Source organism: Sarcophilus harrisii, chromosome 2 (genome assembly GCF_902635505.1).
Source record: "Sarcophilus harrisii chromosome 2, mSarHar1.11, whole genome shotgun sequence".
Lineage (NCBI taxonomy): Eukaryota > Metazoa > Chordata > Mammalia > Dasyuromorphia > Dasyuridae > Sarcophilus > Sarcophilus harrisii.
Window position 1 is genome coordinate 31880501 of NC_045427.1, and position 22634 is coordinate 31903134.

General features: G+C 45.0%; 1 protein-coding gene across 1 annotated transcript; it reads left to right on the top strand.

Annotated features, from left to right (window-relative positions):
• The first annotated feature begins 355 nt into the window (after positions 1–355).
• THNSL2 (threonine synthase like 2) lies at positions 356–16579 on the top strand. The gene is made up of 9 exons (XM_023495249.2): positions 356–474; positions 3308–3561; positions 5253–5447; positions 6759–6911; positions 7402–7632; positions 9982–10130; positions 12115–12240; positions 14419–14570; positions 16071–16579. The coding sequence occupies exons 2-9, from the start codon at positions 3339–3341 to the stop codon at positions 16276–16278; spliced, it is 1437 nt and encodes a 478-aa protein (XP_023351017.1). The 5' UTR covers positions 356–474; positions 3308–3338; the 3' UTR covers positions 16279–16579.
• The last annotated feature ends 6055 nt before the right edge of the window (positions 16580–22634 follow it).

Sequence of the window (22634 nt, forward strand, 5' to 3'; positions counted from 1 at the left end):
GTGGGAAGCGTGGGAAGGTCGGCATTACAGGCTTTCCATCTGAGAGATCAGTTCTGTTACTGTACCCATTGCACAGGCGAGGAAAGAGAGGCTCAGAGAGGTGTTTTAGGATCAGTGAGCCTTAGGACTGAATTGTCTCATGAATTTCGCGGGGGTGGGAGGAAACTCCCATAAACTTCATGAACTCGAGTGGGGGCAAATGACGTTATTTTCACTCGAGAGGTAGGATTCGAACCCAGCAATCTCTCCTAAGCCGCACTTCTGGCAGTGGGCGTGATGCCTAGAGCCCGGGGCCCTGAGCGCCCTTCCAAGGCCCCCCTGCTGGGAGCGCGTGAAAGCGGCCTCCGTTGGGCAAGGTCCGGGAGGCCCTCGGCCAAACTCCGCCCTCCGGGCCGCTGACCGAGGCTCGTGCAGGCCGGGAGCTTCCGTGCCCGCGCCGCGCCCCGGGGTTCCCAGCGTAGCGCCCCGCGCCGGGTAAGCAAAGGGACTAGAGGAGGGGGACCTGCTCCCCGCCCCTCCCCCACCCCCTGCCCGTGACCTTGGGGTTGCGGTCCGGAGAGAGGGCCAGGGCGGGCCCGGACACCCTTCCCCCCAGAGGCCGAGGCCCGCCCGCTGCCTGCGCCTCTGCGGTCTCTGCTGCCCTCTGCCGCCCCGACCGGAGCAGGGGCCTGGGACAGCAGCTACTCCGCCTCCCTCTCCCCTTTATCTTAGAGGGATCTGGCCTCCCCTCCCCTTCCCCCACTATCCAAGGTCCCGCAGGGGCCTCGCGGGTGGCTTTGGAGCTAGACAAGCGAGAGTCAAAGGACAGCTTGAGCCTGCGGGGACCTCATTGCCAAGAACAGAGACGGAGCAAGGGAAGGGGGCAGCTAGTCTGAGGGGCTGCAGCCTCCCTGCCCAGCGCCGAGTCCCGAAGCAAAGATCGGAGACGCAGCGAGGGAGGGAGGGAGGGAGGGAGCTAGTCTGAGGGTCTGCAGCCTCTTCTTCCCAGCGCCGAGTCCCGAAGCAAAGATCAGAGACGGGGAGCCAGCGAGGGAGGGAGGGAGGCAGCTAGTCTGAGGGTCTGCAGCCTCCCCTGCCCAGCGTCGAGTCCCGAAGCAAAGATCAGAGCCGGGGAGCAAGGGAGGGAGCTAGTCTGAGGGTCTGCAGCCTCCCCTGCCCAGCGCCGAGTCCCGAAGCAAAGATCAGAGCCGGGGAGCAAGGGAGGGAGCTAGTCTGAGGGTCTTCAACTTCTCCTGCCCAACTCCGAAGCGAAAACAGATCTAGGGCAGAGAAGAGAGATTTTGTAGGGGCGCCCATGGGCAGAGGACCGGTGCTAGGGGAAGCTGTCTCAGCTTCAGTTTCTATGCTTTAATATAATCTGTTTCTCTGATACAATGTTTCCCTTACGAAATTACTTCCACTAAAGTGAGTTTTTCCTCCACCACAAAGAGGCCAGAGGTTAACCAGAGAAAGTTATTGAAACACACAGTCCAACCTCAGACTAAACCTTAGGAATTTTCCTAACTGGAGGAATTTTCCTCACAATTGATCAATCAATAAACTTTTATTCACCTACTATGTGCCCGGTATGGGGAAGACAAAAAGAGGCAAAAGACAATTCTCTCAATCAAGAAGTTCACAAGCTAATAGATTGTGATGGAATGATTCTTAATGAAATCATAACCAGTTTTTCCAAACTAAATTGCTTAAAGACAAGGAGGAGGGAACAAGGTTTGGGTGTAGGAAGGGGATTGTTATATTGCCTAGGCCTTCCAACTGTTCACTTCTGGTGAAGTTCACCATTTTCTCTTGTCTCTGGATTTAAATCAAAATTTCAATCAGTAAAAATCTTCTCTTTCCCGTTCCCTCTACCCTCCAAAATGAGAAAGAAAGAAAGAAATGCTAAATCTGCTACTAACACTAGAGTCAAGCAAAATGAATTTCTGCATTGGCCAAGGTTTTTTTTTAAAAAGCATATCTCATCCTGCACAGTCCTTCACCTTTCAAGTAGGAGGGAGGTAGATAAAAGACCTCTTTTATCAGAGGTCTTGGTTGGTTGTTTCAATAAAGTCTTTCAGAGTTGATTGTCCTTACAATTTTGTTGTTATTGTATGCATTGTCCTCCTGGTATCCATCATTTTACTTTGGTATCCATCATTTCACTTTGCAGTTCATATAAGTTTTACCAGGTTTCTGTAATTTTGCTTAAATTTGTATTCCTAGTGCTTAGCACAATGCATGGTATGAGGTAAACAAGAAAAGCTCTGTCTACAGCAGGTAAGGACTTCAGAGGCCATTTAGTCCAACCGCTTCATTTTACAGATACTTAAGACACAGAGAAGTATACAATTGTCAAAAGTCACACAGATAATGAAAGGCAGCATTTGAACCCAGCTCCTCCCACTCCAAATGCAGAGCTCTTCCCATCAAACCAAGCTGTGCTATTTACAATGGATCCTAAAATCTCCCATGGATACTCACAGACATGATATTCAATTTTCAAACCTTGACTGGAGGGTCCACTCTGCCTGTGGGAGCCGCCATCGCCATTTGCCCCACCACTAACAGCTGGGCTTTCTTTCTCAGAATAGGATACTCACATGTGCCTCAGACCCTCACAACCACTCTGTGAGGGGGGTGGGACACTTGTCCAGAGTCATATTGTTGAGGTTCAAAAGGAGACCCAAAAGATTGGGGTTGCAGACCAGTGTTGTGAGATGTCTCAAAAGAATTTGCAGGCTTGAACCATCTCCAGGTCAAGGAGCAAAGTTTATTGTAATTGTAATGCCAGTTGAAATAGGCTAAATTCCAAAAGGATTTAGCAAAAAACCAGGAGAAAGGAAATAAATTTATGGGACAAAGTTAGAGAGACCGGAGCTTCCTGTTACATATTTGCTAATTTTATGGCTTACAGGTAGGTTTGAGGGATGTCTATTCATTGTTGTCTCAGGAACTTGGTTATCACTGACCAGAAGATAATCTGACAGTCAGCAGTGTTTGTAGGACTATCCTAGGGCCAGAAGACTTTAGAATCATAGATTATTAGAACCATGGCACTCCAAGGTCAGGGGACCTCAGGATTATTGCTATATTTCCCCTAGAAGCTGTATCCCATCAATATGGCTGGTATAGAACAGAGCTGGATTAAGAACCCGAGTCTGTTCACCAATTGGCACAACACTCTTGCCAATCTCCTTCATCTTCATCACTGTAGCCACACACCTGAGAGGGCCAGTAGCCAAGAGAGAGTTGTTTGCGGGCTACTTCTTAGTATGGGATTGGCAGCTTTTCTTGTGTGACTAAGGCCCTTTCTCTGCTTATTTCCCAGAAAACTCTCCTTTTCCAGGATTTGAAGGATCATGAGGTACGTCAGTACCCGGGGAGGAAGCCCCAGTGTTGACTTTGAAGGAGCCTTGTTCTCAGGCTATGCCCCTGATGGGGGGCTCTTCATGCCTGAAGAGATCCCCAAGCTGGACAGGGAGACCCTGAAACAATGGAGCACCCTCTCCTACCCTGACCTGGTGATCGAGCTGTGCTCTCTCTTCATTGACCCAGAGCTCATTCCAAAGAAAGACTTGAAGGGTGAGTCTCCCGGATTCCCAACTCAACCTGGGAAGGGCTTAGCAAATGCGCCTTGAAAATAATTGAAATTGAATGCCGTGAAATCACAAAGAACAAATGAGCCCCCAAAAGGTATGATAAGATACCTCCTTTGCAGAAGCAAAGGACTCTGGGTTATAGTACACTGCATATGTCTGGTTTTATATATGTATATGTGTGTGTAATTTTGACTATTTTTTACCAATTTTTTTCTCTTTTTGTCATTTTTTCCTGCTTTCCACCCACTGGGGCAGTTGGGGGGAAGGATGGGTGATATAAAAAACAAATATATCAACAAAATCTATTAAAATCGAAAGTATGTGATAAATTCCACATTAGTATATTATTTTATTTTTCAAAGTCGTTTTCAGCATCTATTTTTATAAGATTTTGAGTTTTAAATTTTTCTCCCTCCTTTCTCCCCCCTACCCAGGCAACAAATCATGTGACCTAGTTTATGTTAAACATATTTCTATATTAGTCATCTTCATTTAATCTTTGTTTTTTTTTTTTAAATTATTTCTCTGAGAAGAGGGAGAGGAGGAATATAGGAGTAAATCTATTTAACAAAAATATATACCAATGAAAATAATATATTTTCAAAGAACCTGAATGCTTTTCAATTACAATGACCCTAGAGAAAGCACTGTTCTCAGCTTTTGTGATGATTTGGAGGATTATGGGTCTGGAACAATGAAATGGCCTATCAGCAAGTTTTTTCTATATTCATTACTTTTGTTGAATTGTTTTTGTTAATTAATTTTTGTTGTAAAGAAAATCTCTTTGAGACAAAGGGGATAGAATAAAAATATTGGGGAATATGGGTGATTTGAAAAAATATTTTAATAAAAATTTATTGGGAAAAACCCAATAAAATTAAATGCCTGTTTATTGATTGAAGCCACCTAATTTCAGGGTTTTTTTTAAATCTATAAAATGAAGGGGTTGGGCTATATGGCCAGAATCCTATCATTCTTTATAACTCATCTAAAAACCTCAAAACCTAGTAGGATTGATTTTTCATTAGTTCCACATACCAATTTTTAAGAGGCTTTTTAGAATCTTAAAATATCAGAGCTGAGAAGTGACTTTAAGAGTTATCTATTCTAATCCCCATTATTCATGACAAATAGTTTGTCTCTGTCTCTGTCTCTTTCTCTTTCTCTCTCTGTCTCCCTGTGTGTGTGTCTCTTTCTGTGTTTCTGTGTGTGTCTCTGTCTCAGTCTCTATTTCTCTCTATGTGTCTGTGTGTGTCTCTCTGTCCATCTTCATTTCTGTCTCTCTGTCTTCTCCTACCCGTCTCTCTCTTTCTTCCTCTCATTCTTTGCCCCTCTTTCTCTTTCTATTTTAAACTATCGTACCTCAGCATGCTTCTGCCTCTCCCCTTCTATAATAGATCCATTGCCTTCAGGAAAAAAAATCACATAAGTGAAATTGCAGTTTAATCCCTTCTCCCAAATCTCTTTACCCTTTTAGGGAAAAAAAAAGGGGGGGGGGAAGACTGTCTGAAAGACATACTTAAGTAGCCCAGTCCTGGTAGAAGTGAATGGTTTGGGATCAAGAGACATTGACAGATGAAAAATTGACATTCTTTTTATTAATTAAAGTTTTTATTTTCAAAACACATGCATAGGTAATTTTCAACATTCACCCTTGCAAATTTCCCCCCTCAGTTCTGGTCGACCGAGCCTTCAGCAGGTTCCGACACAGAGATGTCGTTCACCTGAGCAGGATGAAGAATGGACTGAATGTGCTGGAACTGTGGCACGGTGTCACCTACGCCTTCAAGGACCTGTCTCTGTCCTGTACAGGACAGTTCTTACAGTACTTTCTGGAGAAAAGGCAGAAACATGTAACTATTGTCGTAGGTGAGTCAAAGGATCATAGTCAGAGCTGGAAGGAAGTTCATCTTGTCTGACCTCTTCACTTCAGAATCCTAGATCAGGGACCTTGTAGTGCAACCTCCTCATTCTACAGATGAGGAAATGGGGTCACAAAGCTAGGAAGTAGCGGGATCGGGATTCGTATCCTGCTCTTGGGACTGCAAATCGCAGACTGGTCAGATTGCTCCAGGAACATAGCTGCCTCCCTATCTGCAGCAAGCTGCCTTCCGGTCACTGCGCCAGCCTTGTTCTGGCTTCAGAACAGCCCGCTGGTGCGCTTGTCCTGAGGAGGGCTTGAGAGGCTCAGGGCTGGGGGCTCAGTGTCCCAGGGGAATCATTCATCCCCTGGTCCCAGGATTTCCCAGGGCTGCTAAGCTTCTCCCTGGGGCCAAACCACTGGGGTTGCGGCCTTGTAGACTGAGTACAGGGTGTGGAGCCAGGAAAAGCCTGGGTTCTAGCCCACCTCTGATGCTTAACCCATGTACAACTCACAGAATCTCTGAGTCTCAGGCTTCTCATCTGTAAAATGGGCACGATGATACCATCTTTCTCACAAGAGGAGTGAGAAAGGTGCTTTGTACCTGGCTCAAATCCTATCTTGGACATATATTAGCTGTGGGACTTTAGGCAGGATACTCAATTTCTCAGGGCCCTAGGCAACATTCTGAGATTGTAAGTTAGAGAAAAAGGGCTGCTCTGTACTGTTAAGATGTGGTCTGGTCTAAAAACATAAAACAAAACTAGTCCATCTATAAAGTACAATCTAGTGGCACAAGACCACTAGAGGGTGCCATCGTGCATAGCACATTGGTCTGGAGGACAGAGTTCAAATCCAGCTTCAGATACTAGAGCTATGTGACCCCCAACAAGTCACCAGACCTCTGCCTGCCTTAGTTGCCTCAGCTGTAGAAAGGGAATAATAACAGAACCTTCTTCCCAGGGTTGTTGTGAGAATCAAATGACATAATATTTATAAATTACTTCATAAACTTCAGAGTTTATTTAAACATCTTAAAGTCTATTTAAAAGTTAGTAGTGGTAATAGAAGTAGTAGTAGTAATAGTAACAGTAGTAGAAGGAGGAGGAGGAGGAGGAGGAGGAGGAGGAGGAGGAGAAGGAGAAGAAGAAGAAATAGTAGTAGTAGTTATAGAAGTAGTGGTAGTAATAGTAGTAGAAATAGTGGTAGTATGGTAGTAATAATAGAAGTAGTAGTATATAGTAGTACTTTCAGCAACAATAGTAACAGTTGTAGTATGAATCATTAACATTATTAACATTATTGTTATTTTCTATCAGGGACTTCTGGAGACACCGGGAGCTCAGCTATAGAAAGTGTCCGTGGAGCCAAAAATATGGACATCATTGTTTTGTTGCCTCTGGGACGTTGCTCCAAGATCCAGGAACTCCAGATGACCACAGTGATTGAGGAGAATGTGCATGTATTTGGGGGTAAGGACTGGAAGGGAAGCTTCTGGTATGGTGAATGAACCTAGGCTGATGAAATATTAAGGGGAGGAAGTCATTTAATCTTGGAAGGACTAGATTAGAACTTGAGATCCTCTATAGCAGTGGTTCTTAACCTAGAATCTATGAACTTCTTTAGATAGGTAGATGGATGGATAGACAGACAGATAGATAGATGGATGGATGGATGATGGATGGATGGATGGGTGGATGGGTGAGTGGATGGATGGATGGATAGATGGTTGGATGGATAGATGGATAGATGGATGGATGGGTGGATGGGTGAGTGGATGGGTGGATGGGTGGGTGATGAAGAGGAGGACCGTTCTGGAGGACCAAGAAGCAGGACAGACTTGATAGAGCAGGATCAGCTTGCAGAAGACCTTGAATGGCCAGTGAAGGATGGGGAGGAGCTCAGTGGGCTTGAAGTCCCTCAGTTCCTGACCCCCCATCATGTCCTTTCTTCCCCTGACAGTGGATGGTAACAGCGATGAGCTGGATGAGCCCATCAAAGATGTGTTTGCGGATGTGGCTTTTGCCAAGAAGCATAACCTGATGAGTCTGAACTCCATCAACTGGTCCCGGGTCCTTGTGCAGATGGCTCACCATTTCTTTGCCTACTTCCAGTGTGTGCCCTCCATGGACATCTGCCCCCTCCCCACTGTGGAGGTGGTTGTGCCGACAGGGGCTGCGGGCAATCTGGCAGGTGAGGAGAGCCCTGGGCTTCAGCCCACATTGTATCACAGAGCTATGGTTGGGCAGCTAGGACAGAACCTTCACTTTACAGGGCTGGACAGAGATGAAGGTCCCGAGGTCACCCACCCCCGCTGACTGTAATACAGGGCACATTGTAGTTCAGTCGTTTTCAGTTAGGTCTGATCCTTGGTGACCCCACCTGGGGTTTTCTTGGCAGAAACACTCAAGTGGTTTGCCATTTCCTTCTCCAGCTCATTTTACAGATTGGGAAACTGAGGTAAGTTTGCCCAAGCTAGTAAGTGTCTGAAGCTGGATTCAAACTCATGAAGATGAGGCAGCACTCTCTGCACTATGGCGCCCCCAGCAGCCAACAAGAACATTACAGAGATAGTAAATGGCAATATGAGGTCAGCACAGGTTTGGGGCCCCAGGAAGGCTTTGTAAAAGTTTGGGGTCGTCTTTTAAAGATGCTCAGGAATTCTTCCCGGAGCATTGCCCTGCTGGGTCCGGGTGAATCCCAGAACCCAAACCCAGATGTGGCTATTCCGCTGACGTCATCCCCTCCTGTGCACACTCCTCCATTTCTCACCTCCGCCCCCTGCACATGCTCCTCCATCCTCCTTCCCCCCCACCTGGTGAGCTCACTCCTCCATCCCCCTCCCCCCCACCTGGTGAGCTCCCTCCTCCATCCCCCTCCCCCCCAACCTGGTGAGCTCCTTCCTCTATCCTCCCTGTGCGAGTTCCTCCAACCCCTGGGCATGCACCTCCACCCCCAGATGTGCTCCTCCATCCCCCATGCCCACACTCATCCATCTTCAGCTGGCCAGGCTGTCACAAGGATCACAGCCACTTTGTGTGATCCTGGTGATCTAGAACACAGAACGTATTCCCCAGTGATCTAAAACAGAAAGCTGCCCCTGCCCTGTTAATCTAGAACACAAAGATGTGTCACCCCTGGTGATCTAGAACAGAAAGATGCTCAAGCCCTGGTGGTCTAGAATAGAAAGCTGCTCAAGCCCTGTTGATCTAGAACACAAAGCCGCTCAAATCCCTGGCGAACTAGAACAGAAAGATGTGTAATCTGGCACAGAAAGATGCTTAATGCCTGATGAACCTAGAACAGAAAGACACGTAAATCCCACAAAGACACATAATCTGGAGCACAAAACCATGTAATCCCTGGTGATCCAGAACACAAAGCTGTGTAACCTCTATTGATATAAAACACAAAAGATGCTCAATCCCTGGTGACCTAGAACACAAAGATGTGTGAACAGAAAGGTGTTCCATCCCCAGTACTTTAGAACACAAAGCCATATAAATCCCTGGCAATCTAGAACAGAAAGCCACATAACCTGGAACAGAAATACATATAATCCCTTGCAATCTAGAACAAAAAGGCATGCAATCTGGATGATCTAGAACTCAGAGACTTGTGATCCTGATGATCTAGAACACAGAAATGACTAATCTGGATGATCCAGAATACAAAGATGTAGTCCAAGATGGCTGATCCAGGTGATCTAGAACACAAAAAATCTATGGCTTGGGTGTTCTAGAACACAAAGATGTGTGATCTGAGACAGGTAATACAGGGCATGTGATCTGGGTAATCTAGAATGCAAAGTCTGCAATCCTGGACACAATATGGATGATCTAGGACACAGAGAATGCAATCTGGAATAGTTAATCTAGGCAATCTGGAACACAAAGACACACAATTCAGGTAATCTAGAACACAAAGACACACACTTTGATACTGTTAATGGTTAGCCTGATCTAGAACACAGATTTATCCAGATTGCGTCATGTCTTTGTGTTCTACATCACCCTGATTATGTCTTTGTGTTCTAGATCACCCAGATCAACCATCCCTGATTATATGTTTTGTGTTCTATATCCAGGTGTTCTAGAACACAGGTAATGGTCTAGGATCATTTTCTAGAGAGATGATCCAGAAAAGAATCTAGAAAAGATTGGAGATGCATCTTGATCACCAGGGATTGCATGTCTTTGTGTTCTAGCTGTTTGACCTATCTGGAGATAGGATTGGGCCCTATTTCTAGAAAACACCCTTTTCTAAACCCAGATTGCATAATCCTCTAGAACACAGATATAACCTAGGGCTTTCTAATACACCAAGATATGTGCTCCAAAGTGATCAAGTGATCCAAGTCATGTAGCCTGGGTGATCTGGAATACAAAGACATGTGATCCAAGATAGTTACTCTGTGGTGATCTAGAACTCAAAGATCATCATTTTGGCAATCTAGAATACAAAGACGTGTAATCTGGGATGATTAATCTGGGAGATCTAGAACACAAAGCTTATTTTGCCTCTGCTTGTGCTTGTTCCTAGCGGGCTGCATTGCGAGGGAGATGGGCCTGCCCATCCGTCTGGTTGCAGTGGTGAACCAGAATGACATTATTCACCGGACTGTCCAGAAGGGGGACTTCTCACTCTCAGGAATCACCAGACTGACCTTGGCATCAGCCATGGACATCCAGGTGAGCTCTGGGAAAGACTTCTCTCCCCTCTTCAGCTGGGCATATGGGTATTCTTTCCCTTCTAGGAGAAGGGAAGTGGTCCTAGGGGTCTGCCCCAGGGCTGCCCTTCTCTAAATTAGAATGATTCCTTTGAGTTGAGTTGAATTGATCTCTCTTTTATCTCCCTTGTCAAGGGCAAAGTGAATTTTTCTTGTGTTGTACATGGGGAAGTGTTTTAGATTAGAAGGAAGAAGACCTGAATTTAAATCATCTATTTACCACCTTTGTGGGCAAGTCAGTTATCTCCTTTGCACCTCAGTTTCCTTAACTTTAAAACGAGAAGTTTGGATTCACTAATTTTTGAGATCACTTCTGGCTCCATGTCCACGATCCAAAAATATCTGGAGTTTCTGCTGCCATAGACCAAGGCTGGCGGTTAACTTGACCCAGTTGACTTTTCACAGAAAAATAAACCCTGGCCCTTGGAGAGATTCGATGTGGGGACATGTATATTGCAATGGTCTTGAGGTGAGATTCCAAGAGTCTGCACAGGGAAGGGGTAATGTCAGGGGAAAGAAGGGACCTCTGTGAGAGATGTTATGGAGGTAGTGTGGACAGGGCCCATATTGGATACAGAGATCTAGACAGAGTAGGGGGTCAAGGATAGTACCTGCCTGAGAGCTGGGTGACAGGGAGGATGGTGTTGCCATTTAAAGTCATTGAACACTTAAGAAGAAGAGAGTTTTAGGAGAAAAACAGTTCAGATTTGGACACATTGAATTTAATTTGTCTATGGGACATCTATTTTAAGATATCTAATAAAAAATTGGAGATTGTCTGGAGGTCAACAGAAAGCCTGGGGAAATAAATAAAATGTGTTTATGGGTCTCTCATTCCTAGTGGTTTGAAGAAGCTACATGTCAGCTCCTTGGGCCTGCCCTCCAAATAATCCCAATCTCTTTAACACCTTCAATATTTAAAGTCAAGTATCATGTCCCTCAGAATCTTTTTTTCTCCAGAACAAACATACTGGTTCTTTCAACTGATTCCAATGAGTAACTCCAAAAAATAAAAAACTAAAAAACAAGTTTTTCTTTCCTGTGTGTGTGTGTGTGTGTGTGTGTGTGTGTGTGTTTCTGTTTCTGTCAAATAGGGTATTATTTGTTGTTTTCTTTTCTTCTCTCTTTTTAAAGAAGCAATTGGGGTTACATGATTTATGGCTTGGTGTTTGAGGCCAGATTTAAACTTACTCTGGGGCCAGTGCTCTATCTGCTGCCCCACTTAGCTGTGTATTTGTAAAGCACTTAGCACAGCACATAGTAGCAGGCACTTAATAAACACTTGTTCCCTTTCCCCTTTCCTTTAGGTCTGCCTGGGTCTGTGCTCTAGTATTTAGTGATGTGACAATAGTGATTCAGCCTGACCTGCCCCTGATCCTTGCTGGCTATGGGACCCTGGGCAACCATTTATTAACCACCTATTGCTCTAAGTGTCAAAGTGGGCTGGGAGCAAACTAAGGTATAATTAGGAATAGTTAACAAAATAAATAAATATACAATAGCACATAGATATGTGGTTTTCTAAGTTGACATGTGTCCTTGGAGATCTTGTGTTGTTCAGGGAGCCAAGGGGATGGTAACTCACCGATATTTTCCAGGGGGTTTTCTTGGCAAAGATACTGGAGTGATTTGCCAATTCCTGTTCCAGGAAATTAAAGCAGAATTAACTGATTTATCTGGGTCCTGCCGCTAAGTTTCTAAGGCAGGATTCGAATTCAAGTCCTGCTGACTCTAGGACTAGTCACTGAGCTGCCTCCTGTTTTCTCTATAAGCAGACACCACTTGTCTATGAAACCCTGAGACTCCAAGGTGTGGACCAGCACGGCCTCCGCCCTTGATTCTTCCTTGCTTGGAACTTGGGAGTTAACAGATAACTCTTTGGGGAGTTGAGCCCCTTGCAGCCCCCACCTCAGACCCATGTCCCGACAAGTTGCCTTCTCTTGCAGGTGCCCTATAACATGGAGAGGATTTTCTGGCTGCTCTCGGGCTCACACAGCGGGCTGCTCAGGGCCCTCATGGAGCAATTTGACAGAACCAAGAATCTGTGTTTGCCAAGAAAGCTCCACGTCAAGGTCAGTGGCTGATGAGGGAAACAGCTCAGAGAGACGAAAGTCGTTTCATTTCTTAGCTTGTACCAAAGAGTTGTTGGGAAAGCTTTCCTTTCTCCCATAAAAAAGGGCATTTTTCTCTCAAGAAGGGAGAATCTTCCTCCCTCCTTACTCTGGCCCAAATCCAGCAGGCCAGGATTTAGCATCTATCTAACCAAAGTTTTCTCCTTTAATCTCTTTTTTCTTCTCTTATAGCCACAGCTAACATTTCTTTCTTTTTTTTTATTTAATAGTCTTTTATTTACAGGTTATATGCATGGGTAACTTTACAGCATTAACAATTGTCAAACCTCTTGTTCCAATTTTTCACCTCTTACCCCCCACCCCCTCCCCCAGATGGCAGGATGACCAGTAGATGTTAAATATATTAAAATATAAATTAGATACACAATAAGTATACATGACCAAACCATTATTTTGCTGTACAAAAAGAATCAGACTCTGAAATATTGTACAATTAGCTTGTGAAGGAAATCAAAAATTCAGGTGGGCATAAATATTGGGATTGGGAGTTCAATGTAATGGTTTTAGTCATCACCCTGAGTTCTTTCTCTGGGCGTCACAGCTAACATTTCTAATACAATATTGAATAGTAATGGTGATAGTGGGCAACCTTGTTTCACCTTGATCTTATTGGGAATGATTTTAGTTTATCTCCATTACAAGTGATGCTTGCTGAATAACCAAAGTTTTCTCAAAAAAAAAAAAAAAAAAAAAAAAAAGCGTGATAAGCCTGAGAAGTAGTTATCCAAGCTCTGCTTGGAGACCCTCAGGGATGGGGAGCTCACTACCAGCATTCTGTTCACTTTTGGATGGCTCTCCTGCAGAGATTCTTAACTTTTTTTTGGCAGTCTAATAAGTCGGCTGAGTCCTGCTCAGAATCATGTATGTCAGGGGAGAGATGAAGCGTTCCCTCTGTAGTAGGATCTTAGTTAATATTGACTTCCCCAAAAGATGCTCAGTTGCCTGGGCTACCACTTAAGATGTCACCCTGTTTAGAAGTTGGGAAGTGGATGAGATCACCCCAAAGGCCGAGGATTCGGAGTCTTTCCCTTTTATGCAGCAGTTTTCTGGGGGTGGCTGGAAGTACTCCCATGCTCTCCAGCTCCTAAAAAGGTGCTGCCCCGTGCGATCTAGCCCCCTAAGCAGGAGAGACACAACTTGAGCCATAACCCAGAGCCATCGCTAATGATTTCTGGCACCAAGGGAAGAACAAATTGTGCCTTTGGCAAGGAGCACGATGTCTGCCTGCCAGTCGGCTTTTTAACCTGGGTCCCCATGGGTAAAATGCTGAAGCCAAAATGAGACTCAGCCCTGGAGGGAGGAGAAGAGAACATTTACCAAGTGCCAGGCTAGATCTTTTACAAACAAGATTGGATCTGATCGCTAAAACGACTCTATTAGTAGATACTATTATTGTCTCCATTTTATAGTGGAGAAGGCTGAGGAAGACAGAGGTTAAGTGATTTATCATCTAGAAAATAGTTGAGACCAGATTTGAACTCACTTCTTCCCGAATGGGGGATGAGAAGTATCAGATCACAGCCAGACTTGGTTGGGGCATGCCATTATAGAGAGAAAGCTAGCTATTTTAAATAATACTTTTGGTGTCCTCTAAATTTGATGCCCTGGAACACAATCTCAGGTGCCCCACCTTAGTTACATATACCTCCTTCAGGAAGCTGAAGGCGGGAGTACTTTAATTATATAATATATCCTACCACAATGTGAGATGCTGAACCGCCAATCAATCCCTGATCATTTCTTTCTTTGAACCTTGAAAATTTCCCCCCAGAAAATCATCAATCATGTTGATATTTCATGAAGAACTTTTTGGGGTTTTCTCAGCAGAAATGCTGGAGTGATTTATCATTTCCTTCTCCAGCTCACTTTACAGATGAGGGAACCGAAACAGAGAGGGTTAGGTGACTTGACCAGGGTCACACAGCTGTGGCTGGGGTCTTTCGGACTTCCTGTCCACTGCACCGCTGACCAGTACCTAACGTACAATTCCTATGGATGCAAATTCAGGGAAAATGGAACATCAAACTATTCCCTGAATGAGACCAATATTGACATGGCCTTGCCTGCTGAATGTGGCTGATTTCTCTTGTTTCTGCCTCAAACCTTGGTCCTCTTCAGGTTTCGGAGACGATAAGCTCCCTGTCGGCTTCAGACGAGGATGTCATTCAAACCATGCAGCGGTGCTGGGAGGAGAACCACTACCTGCTCTGTCCACACTCAGCCGTGGCTGTCTCCTACCACTACCAGCAGCTGGCCTCTGAACAGCCCAGGTAAAGGACACTTCCTTCCTTCCTTTCTGGTGGTCTGGGGGATTCTGTCTACAACCTCACTTGTTCCCCACCTCCTACAAAAGCCGACATCCCCTCCCCTCTTCCTTAGCAGATTGCATCGTCAATCAGTCTCCCTCTCTTAAATCTTCAGTTCCTCCCTGTCTACTAGTTCCCTTGGACATCTAGGTGGCTCGTGAATAAGAGTGCATCTTCCCGAGTTCAAATCTGGCCTCAGATACTTCCTAGCTGTGTGATCCTGGGACAAGTCACTTCATTCTTTCTGCCTTAGTTTCCCCATCTATAAAACGAGCTGGATAAGGAAATGGCAAATTATTCCAATATTTCTATTAAGAAAACCCCAAATGGGGTCCTGAAGAATCAAACATGACTTAAACAACCAGGCAACAAGAAAACCTGCTTCTCAGGTAACCATGCCAATTTAATGCCTCACTTACTCCCAGGCAACTCTTTAATACTTGAGTGAAAAATGAATTGCTAACCAGCATCATTGATGGGAATCTCTTCAGTGGAAATTCCATACCTAATGAACACATAAATCTGAAAAGAAAATTAAATCAAAGAAAGTCTTGCATTTTGGTATTTTAAAAAGTACAAAAATATAGGATGGAGGCGACATGATTAGATAACCATAATAATAGCAAATATGGATGTGGCTTTAGGATGTACAAAGCACTTTACACATATCATTTTATTTGGTGCTCATTGGTGCCACTGCTGTTCCCATTTTAGAGAAGAGGAAAATCAGTCAAAGAGAGATGGGCGTATTGTATTTTTTTATTTGGTGCTCATTGGTGCCATTGCTGTTCCCATTTTACAGAAGAGGAAAATCAGAGAGACGGGTGCTTTATTCAGGGGTTCACAGCTAGTAAATTACCCAAGGTCAGATTTGAGCTTTCTGGCTCTAAGTCCGGTGTTTCATCCACTGTGCCCAGATAAAAGGCTCCAGGAGGATACATGACTTTAGTCTGGGACAGGATGCACCAAAGGAGCTGTGACTTGTGGTGTCGGAGCCCCCTGGAAAACGTTCCCTCTCTCAGTGCAAGGGCACCTGCTCTGCACGTACCCATGTCACAAGTGGCTCGGGAATCCTGAAATTAAAAGCCCATAAACAGCACCCACTGGGCCTTGCATGGCACACAGTAGGTGCTTAATAAATGTTTATTGATGAACAGTCAATCAATCACCACCTTATTCCTGGAACTTGGCCACTCTGAATGCAGCCTAGATGTGGGGGGAGTCAGGAGTATCGGTGACCCAGGTTCTCATTTTTATTAAGGGCTTTGCCCATCCCTGGCTTGTCAGAGTTGGACTCGGCCAAGGAAAGGAGCAAGTTCCCGTGTGGTTTCTGATTTCCCCTATCCTCTGCCTCTCCTCCCTTGCTTCCCTCCTACTCCCTCTTCCTCCCTCTGCTTTCTTCCTCTTTCCCTTTTCTCCTTCCTTGGCGTCTGTCCATTGCGGCCCCTTGGCCTCCTCTCCCAGCTTGCCCAGATGCTGCCTGGCCCCCGCCTCGGCTGCCAAGTTCCAGGACGCCGTCCTCCAAGCCCAGCTGGTCCCCGAGATTCCCAGAGACATCCAAGCGCTGGAGCACATGAAGACTCGGTGTACTCCCCTTCGGAGAGGCGATGACTGGACCCAGCAGCTCCGCAACAAGATTGAGGACCTTTCCCAGCAGAGGAGGGGGCCGTGAGCACTCAGGGGGACTTCGCATGTCCTTTTGGTTCCAGAAGTCATGACCTTCTCCATGGGAGAAGTGATTGTTTTCCTACTGTATTAATAATCAATTATTAAATTGGGATTTAATGGGACCAGACACTGGTCCTGGAGGTTGTTTAGCCAGCCTTGTCCTTCAGAGACAAGACACTAACTGTGTGGCCCCGGTCAAAATCACCCAACCCCCGTCTGCCTCAATTTTCTCAGCTGGTGGTGTGTCTGAGGAGACACCAAGCACATAGATAAGGGCATATAGAATAAAGGTAAAGAAAATTAGACCTACTGTGTGTTAGGCCTCGTGCAAACCCTTAGGGATAATTAATTCAAAGAATGAAAAGATTTTTGTAATTAAAAAGCTGGTGTTGTGTCTGAGGAGACACCAAGCACATAGATAAGGGCATATAGAATAAAGGTAAAGAAGATTAACAAGTACAAAAGAGAGGGAAAGAGTGGGAGGAAGGCAACAGCTGCTGGAAGAACCAGGAAGCAATAGATGGTGGGATGAGGGGCAGAGCATTCATTTTTGTTCAGTTTCCTTCCCTTGGGTCTGACTGTGCAGGGCTCAGGACTTGCCCAGAGTCACCGAGCTGTGAGTATCTGAGGCCAGATTCAAACTCTGGCTGAGAAGGACATCTCCCTGTCATGAATGGTCACACGTCCAAATTATAGGGGTTTGAGTTGGGTTTTCCTGGAAGCCTGGAGCCATTTCCCGTACTATGTACAGTGGTATCCCTGTCATGTGCCAGTGTATACTGAAACAGAGGTTGGAAAGCTTGCCTTCCTTGGTGCTTTGGGGGCATTTTCCCAGAATGACGTGGGCTTTTTGGTAAATAAGACCACCGTCCTTTACGGTTCTGGTTGATTCTACTCTGTGCCTCACCCACTTAACAATGAACCACACAGGGATAATTACCGCTTAAAATGGGCCCCACTGACAATGAAAGGGAGAGCACCCTGCTTCCCTCTGGCTGTGTGGCAGGAGACTTAATCTCTGAGTTTTGTTTTCTTCAGTTGTTGAATGAAAATAATCCTCTCCCTCCTGGCCATGTCACATGGTTGGGAAACTCTGACTCATCTTGGCGTTTCCCCAAGTGCCTAGAACAGTGTTTGTACACAGCAGGTACTTAATAAATGTTGTCTGGTGCAGAAGGCACTTGGAGATTCTATAGGGTCATCTCCAACAAAGAGAGACTTAGGGGCTGCTCCGTGTCGTCCATCCCGTCTCATCGGCTTAGAGCTGGAATGAACTCAACCCTCTGGGGAGATGGAGAACCCAGGTTCCTTCCTGAGTGGGGATGCTCTGGATCAGGCCAGAGCAGGACAGAGAGGAAGAACCAGGAGGGGGCTTTTCAGTGCCCCGATCCCTCTGCCTTGTCCTTCTTTCAAGGTAAGTAAAATTAGGCTAAGGGAGTTAAGTGACTTTCCCAGAATTGTGTGAGTCAGAGGCAGGATTGGAATCCAGATCTTGACTCCAGTACTTCACTTCATGCAGCTGATAATGTGCATGATATTGTAACTCTCAGGGAATTACAGTCATCCAAATGGCCTGGTCCCTAGTAGATCTAGATTATTGTCTTGATTAATTTAATTTAATCTCAGGTGTGGCCAGTCCCAAAATGCAAACAGCTTGTGTATCACTTCTTAGAGAAGTAGCCCCGGTTCTCATTTTGTCCCTTCCCACATCCCCTCTCCTGTCTCTAAGACTCTCAAATATCTCTTTCTATCCCACCACTGGGGGCCGCTGTGTTCCCACTTTCCCTGGAATTCTTGGGGAAAAGGCAAGGCAAGAGGGATGGAGACTCGATGGGGTGACACCCCCCTCCCTCCTGGTTGGCCTGGACCAAAGCATCCCAGTGAGGAAACCTCCCCGTACCCCCAGTCCCAACTCCCTCTCTGTACTGGCACCAGGCCCGGCCCCAAGACATCCTTGGTGGAGTGACTCCCCATTCCTTCCACCAATTCCTGCCGGCGGCCTCTCAGCTTGGAGCCTTGGAAAACTTCCTGGCCAACTGAGGATTTATGACTGGCCAACGTGAGTCAGAACTCAAATTCAGATCTTGGCTCTGAAGCCAGCCTTCTCTCTGCGCCTTTCATTAATGATTGATGATGATGATGATGATGATGATGATGATGATGATGATGATGATGATTGATGTTTAGACAGGGCTTTATGGCTTACCAAGTGATATACGTAAATTAATGAAAAAGTCCCTATTTTGACTCAGAAACCTAAAGCTGAAAGGGACTGTCCAGATTACTTAGTCTAATCCCTATTTTACAGGGGAGGAAACTGAGGTACAGAGAAGGCAAAGTTCTGTATCCTGGGTCACATAACTACTATGTATGACACTCAGCCTCCAGAATACTGTTCTTTCCATATTTTGGCTGTCACACTTAGGTAATAATGACAATAATAATAATAGTAATAATGAGAACATTTACAGACCATTTTAAAGTTTGCAAGCTCATCACAAATATCATCTCATTTAATACAACAATTCTGGAATGCAATGCTGTTATTATCCACCTATAATAATATAGATAATTATAAAACATATTATGTATATGTTTTATAGATGAGAAAACTAAGGCACCCAGAAGTTAGTCGACTTTGCCCACTTTGCCATCTCAGTAGCTGCTGCATATATTATATATTTAGATCTTTCACATACATTATCTTTCAAGTTTTACAACAAACCAATGAGACAAGTCAGGTATTAAATCCAATTTCTTCTATAGAAATTGGGACAAGAGGAAGGCTGATCCCTCATGCAGAGGTTGTAGCCAATAGTTTTATGTTTTATTTCCTATTCCCCTCTCCATGGCCTCCTTGCCGCCCACCTCAATGTTTCCTCGATTCCACAGCCATTTCTGCAATGGGTTTTAGGTGTGGATCAATGTGCTGGTGCTGGGCACCCAAAGGTTCAGAATGATACGAGCCCTGCCCTCGGGAGCTTGCCTTCTGTTAGTGGTCCCAATTCCAATGGGCTGTGCTGGTGCTTTATAAGCTTGGCGGCTTTGCCTTGGCATGCAAGGTCTCTTTAGAGAGAAGAGACCCACAGGATAAACACCCGGGAGTCAGGAACACATGAAAATACTTATATGTAGTTCAGGTCAGGGCAGACATGCTTTTAATATTGATGAAATGTAGATCATGGGAAGTATTTTTTCCTAATGCAATCAGTTAAGTGAGTTGTTCAGGGTCACACAATAAACGTTTGAGACCAGATTTGAACTCAGGTCAGGAGGACCTGATGCAGTCCTGTGTCTACTGCACCATCTAGCACCCTTAATATAATTTTTATATAGCACTAAGTCAACAAACATTGATTAAGTACCTGTTATATGGCAAGCACTGTACTGAAACAAAGTACAACTAGATACAAAGAAGGACAACTATATTTCCTGTCCTAAGGAGCTCATAATTTGGGTCTCAGTAACCCCTGGGGTAGATATTATTCTCGTTTTATAGATTAGGAAATTTAGGCCCAGGGCGGTTAAGTCATTTGGCCAATGTCATTCACATAGCAGAATGTCAAAGGCAGAATCTGAGTCTAGATTTACTTGATGCTCAGGCTGGGTTCTTTCTCAGTTCTCACTTCTTTTTAAGTTATAAAGGCTTTATGGATTGTAGGTACTGTTAGATGGGTCACAGAACTGACTTGGTAGAAGAAGGAAGGAAGGAAGGAAGGAAGGAAGGAAGGAAGGAAGGAAGGAAGGAAGGAAAAAGAAGGAGAAAAAAAGGAAGGAAGGAAGAAGAAGGAAGGAGGAAGGAAGGAAGAGGAAGGAAGGAGAGGAAGGGAGAGAAGGAAGGAGAGGGAAGGAAGGAAGAAGGAAGGAAGGAAGGAAGGAAGAGGGAAGAAGGAAGAGAGAGGAAAGGAAGGAAAGAAGGAAGGAAGAAGGAAGGAAGGAAGGAAGAAGGGAAGAAGGAAGGAAGGAAAAAGGAAGGAGAGAAGAAAGGAAGGAAGGGAAGGAAGGAAAGGTAAGGAAGGAAAAGGAAGGGAGAGGAAAGAAGGAAGGAGAGGAAGGAAGGAAGGAAGGAAGGAAGGAAGGAAGGAAGGAAGGAAGGAAGGAAGGAGAGAAGGAAGGAAGGGAAAGAGGAGGAAGGGGAAGGGAAGGACAAAGAGAGTGAGGGAGGCTTTCGAAGTGGTTTTGAGTCTGGGAAAAGATAGTTGGGGATGGTGGATGGGAGAATATTTGCTAAGAAAAGAACAGGTTTCTAAAAGCAGGTCGTTTCTCTCAAAAGGAATTCATTTTAGTTTTTCTTGGTTGAAATTTCTAAGGATGAAAAGGAGTGTCCATCAAGGCTGAGGGAACAAAATTGATGGGTCATTTGAGCCATTACTCCCCTGTCAGAATGTCTCCCCGGAGGATGATTTAAAAGCTCTCCCAAAGTAGTGGGGCCCCAGCCCTGACTTTAGGGTGAGCGGGAAGGGCCTGTATTGGGCAATTGGAAATGTTGCTGCTGAAGCTGTGAAATTGAGATGGATAATGACCCACAGCCCTCGGGAAGCTTTTGTCCACATCCTTTCCATGTGCCAAGAAACAGCGTAATTTGGACTCTTATCTGTTTGTGGGAGAGAGAAGGGGGGTCCCTGTTCATTGCCCTGGGCCCATTTTGTGAATGAGCCCCTCTCTCTGGACGTATCTTCCCAGCATCTGCCCATTTGGACACCCATCCATCAAAGTACCTACTGGGACTCCTTTCTCTACTGGTCCACTTTGGTTGGGGAACCCAGAAGAAGTCTGTGCCAGAGTTAATAGCTCTGGAGGGTCTAAATAACTAGACCCTCCTTGCTTAGGGTCTAGCTAGAGAGACAAGGGCCTTGTATAATTTGTAAAATTCCAGAACAAGCCACAATTCGGTTCAGCAACCAGAAATATCACAAGGAAAGCAATGGCTGCCGTGGATTGGGGACTAGCTTGGGGCCCAATGAGGGCCATGTGCTGGACAAATAGCATCTCATGTGAACCTCACAGCCTCCCAATGAGGGATGTCCCCACTATAATCCATTTTTTACATGAGTGACTTGCCCAGGGTCACCCGGCTACTTAGGGTCTAAGGTCAGGATTTGTCCCATCTTCCTGACATTAAGTCCAGTGTTCTCTCCACTTCAACATTTAACTGCAGAGCAACAGAATTCTACTGTGGAGCAAGCATTGGACTTGCCCAAAGTCACTTTGGGGGCCTCAGTTTTCTCAACTATGAACTAAAGGAGTTGCCCCCATTTAATCTAAGCAACTAAAGTGGCAGAATGGACAGAAGGCTGGATATGGTCAGCAAGTTCTGAATAAGACACTTGCCAGCTGGGTCAGCTAATCTCTGCCTGCTTCAGCTTCATCTGTAAAAAAGGGATAAATACGACACCTAAATCCCCCAGTCATTGTAAGAAGAAAAGGAGATATTTGTAAGGCACATTGCAAGTCTTAAAACACTAAATAAATGCTAATTATTATTAATGATTATTATTGAAGGCCTAGAGCTAAATCTGCAATCCTGAAATACAATATAAAAGACAGTGTATTATATTTAGGGCCAGAGGACCTGAATTCAAAATCTCAGCTTTGCCAAGTCCTTTCACTTCCGTGGGTCTCAGTTTCACTATCTGTGAAATGTGGGCATTGGGCTCCATGGTCTCCAAGGTCCTTTCCAGATCGGCGATCCTGCTCCTACTGCAGACAGGGCACTTGGAGTAGTCTGATCCTTCTTGATTTGCCTCCAGCCTTGCCTTTCCAACCTGATTCACATTACTGCTCCCCATGCAGTCTGGGTTTCAGCCCAAATGACCTACTTTCTGTGGCCCACGCACAACATTTCAGCTCTGTCTGGAATACACTCCCTCTTCCTAAGTGCTTTTCAGATTCACTCCCCTCCTTGAAGGTTCTACTCAAGTGCCATCTTTATGTAAGGTCTTTCTGATGGATCCCAAGTGTTAATACTCCCAGTCAATAACTTCGCGTCTATTTGTCTATCTATCCATCTAATTATCTACCTCTCTATATCATCTGTGTATCTCTTTTATCCTTACATTCATCCATCTATCTATTCATTTATCTATCTATTTAGTCATCTACCTCTCTATCTTCTATGTATTGATCTATCATCTTTGTATCTTTTATCTATTTATCCACCCATCCAACTATCCATTCACATATCCATTCATCTATCCATCTGATTATCTGCCTCTTATCTACCTCTGTGTTCTTTATGTATAACATCTGTGTATCTATCTTATTCATCCATCCATCTATCCATCCATCCATTAATCTGTCTGTCTGTCTGTCTATTTAGTCATCTACCTCTCTGTCTTCTATGTATTGATTTATAATCTT

Excerpts from the sequence above, each read along its gene's own strand:
- THNSL2 (XM_023495249.2), top strand. The coding sequence starts at position 3,339 with ATGAGGTACGTCAGTACCCGGGGAGGAAGCCCCAGTGTTGACTTTGAA. Across the intron at positions 3,562-5,252 it reads TCCAAAGAAAGACTTGAAGG|TTCTGGTCGACCGAGCCTTC; the intron begins GTGAGTCTCCCG and ends TTCCCCCCTCAG. Across the intron at positions 6,912-7,401 it reads GAATGTGCATGTATTTGGGG|TGGATGGTAACAGCGATGAG; the intron begins GTAAGGACTGGA and ends TTCCCCTGACAG.